Raw genomic sequence first — 1,994 nt, 5'->3', positions numbered from 1 at the left:
GCGGGTGGAGCCCGGGCCCCCCATGCAAGGGTTGCACCCGCAGCCCACCGCAGTGATGCGAACGGGGTTAGGAAGGCGCCAGGTTTGGCAGCCGGCCATTGAGGTTTAGCCTCGTTCATGGCAGAGCTTTACAGCGCGGCCGGTAAACCCTCAACCGAAGCGACCTGGGCTGGCTGCGGAGGGCAGGGCTTGGAGAAATGTGGGGCTGCTCTGCCCCAGCCAGACCCAGATGGGATCCAGAGCTGCCGAGATGAGTTTTGGGTCGACTGGTCTCACTCCATGGGCTTGGGTTGGCAGCGGGAGTCGGGGCACGGCTGCTCTCCAGCCTCCCGCATCCCTCCGCGGTTGATGTGCTAGTTCGGAGCCCCCTGGTCGGACGCTATGGCTTTTGTGTTTTCCAGCCCCAAAACAGCCTGCCCGATATAGTCATCTGGATGCTGCAGGGAGACAAGCGTGTAGCGTACGCCCGCGTGCCAGCCCACGAGGTCCTCTTCTCCAGGGGCATCTCCAGCTGCTGCGGCAAGAACTGCGGGAAGCTGCAGACCATCTTCCTGAAGGTACCTTGGCTTTTGATGTATGTCCATGCGTGATATTCATTTTTAAAGCATTTTCCCCTAAAAAAAAGAGAGAGGCAGTTGTGAGGGAAACCTGAAATCCCAACACAATGGGCTGTGTTAACCCACGAGCGCCCGGGGTCCCGGGGACCCTCAGCCCCAGTTTCAACCCTGTTGAAGCTGGTACCTGCACGGTGAGAGCCTGGCTGTGCTTCTGGTGGAGCTCAGCTCCTCTTTGCATGGATCTGCAGCAGGTCCCCGAGAATATCTTCGTATTTTCTGCAAGTTCCAGGGCAGTGAAGCTGGGTGCACTTTGGCCCAGATGGTGCTTTTTTAAAAAATATATTTTATTTTTAATTTTTTTAATGTTATTTTATGTTTTTCAAAATTCCTGACCCTCTGCCACCCCAGGAAATTTAAGCTGCGGCCTCCTCTGCCAGGCACTTACTGAGCTTCTCACATCTCAAATGATATTTCTTTGGCCTTTCACTGCGTGCCAGCTTGGGAGCAGACAATCAGTGCCGAACAAGCTCTAAAAAAATAAAGTGAAATAAAATAAACTGAATAAACCCCAAAACCCCGAGCCCAGCTGGCAGCAAAAGACGAACAAAAATATATTGTTTTTTTCTGTACTTTAGCTCTGCATGGAAAACTAGCATCACTTGAAGGGGAAAAAAGTGACCGAGAGAGAGAAGAAAGGGCAATGAGACATCTCCCTGTTTATTCTTTCTATTTTTGCTGAAGTATGTTGGCTGGGTTTGGTGCCCTAGCCCTGAAGGGTGTCTCACCGGGACGCAGAAGCCCTGACCACCGGGGCTTTGAAGCTCCTTGAGGTCATCCCCAAAGTGCTCTGCACGCTGTTGATGTTGTCCCAACTCCCAGGGATGCTTCGTGCCCCACCTCCCCCCCTGCCTTCCCGGCCGGGGCTGTGGGAGCTTCGTACCCACCACCCCCAGCCTCGCATCCCGAGCATCCCCCATTAATGTCCTCCTCGGGGATATTAATGGGGCTCTGCCTTTGGCAGTACCCCCAGGAGGAGGCGATGGGTCCGAGGATCCCAGCCCAGATCCGGGTCCAGCTCTGGTTCGGGCTGTCGGTCGATGAGAAGGAGTTTAACCAGTACGCCGAGGGGAAGCTCTCCGTCTTTGCCGAAACCGTGAGCATCTCGCAGGGACCACCATAGAGGGTTTTTTTTTCTCTCCGGCGTGGGCAGCAGCTCCCCCCTGGAGAGGAGGAGGGGGTGGGCTGGACCGCGGGTGAGGGCACTGCCAGGTGGGGGTCGCATCAACTCCTACCAGCCGTGAGAAGAGCGAGCTGTTTCCACCAGCATCCAGCCTGAAAGGCTGGGGAGAAGGTTGGTAATGAGCCGTAAAGCCGCATCGTGGCTTCACATCTCCTTCCACCTGCTGGGGGGGGGGAAACCTGGGGGTCCCATGGGGG

The 1,994-nt window shown here is 55.9% G+C and overlaps 1 protein-coding gene across 1 annotated transcript in view; it reads left to right on the top strand.

Annotated features, from left to right (window-relative positions):
* The window catches only part of DYSF (dysferlin), a 109,167-nt gene that overhangs the window by 29,128 nt on the left and 78,045 nt on the right, over window positions 1–1,994 (top strand). The window contains exons 18-19 of the mRNA XM_009320898.1: window positions 402–557; window positions 1,579–1,710. Of these exons, the coding sequence (XP_009319173.1) occupies window positions 402–557; window positions 1,579–1,710 (288 nt within the window). The remainder of the gene's footprint in view (window positions 1–401; window positions 558–1,578; window positions 1,711–1,994) is intronic.

Source organism: Pygoscelis adeliae, unplaced genomic scaffold, assembly GCF_000699105.1.
Source record: "Pygoscelis adeliae isolate BGI_AS28 unplaced genomic scaffold, ASM69910v1 Scaffold273, whole genome shotgun sequence".
Classification (NCBI taxonomy): domain Eukaryota; kingdom Metazoa; phylum Chordata; class Aves; order Sphenisciformes; family Spheniscidae; genus Pygoscelis; species Pygoscelis adeliae.
Note: the sequence above shows the minus strand (reverse complement) of the source record. Positions and strands in the feature narration are given on the sequence as shown.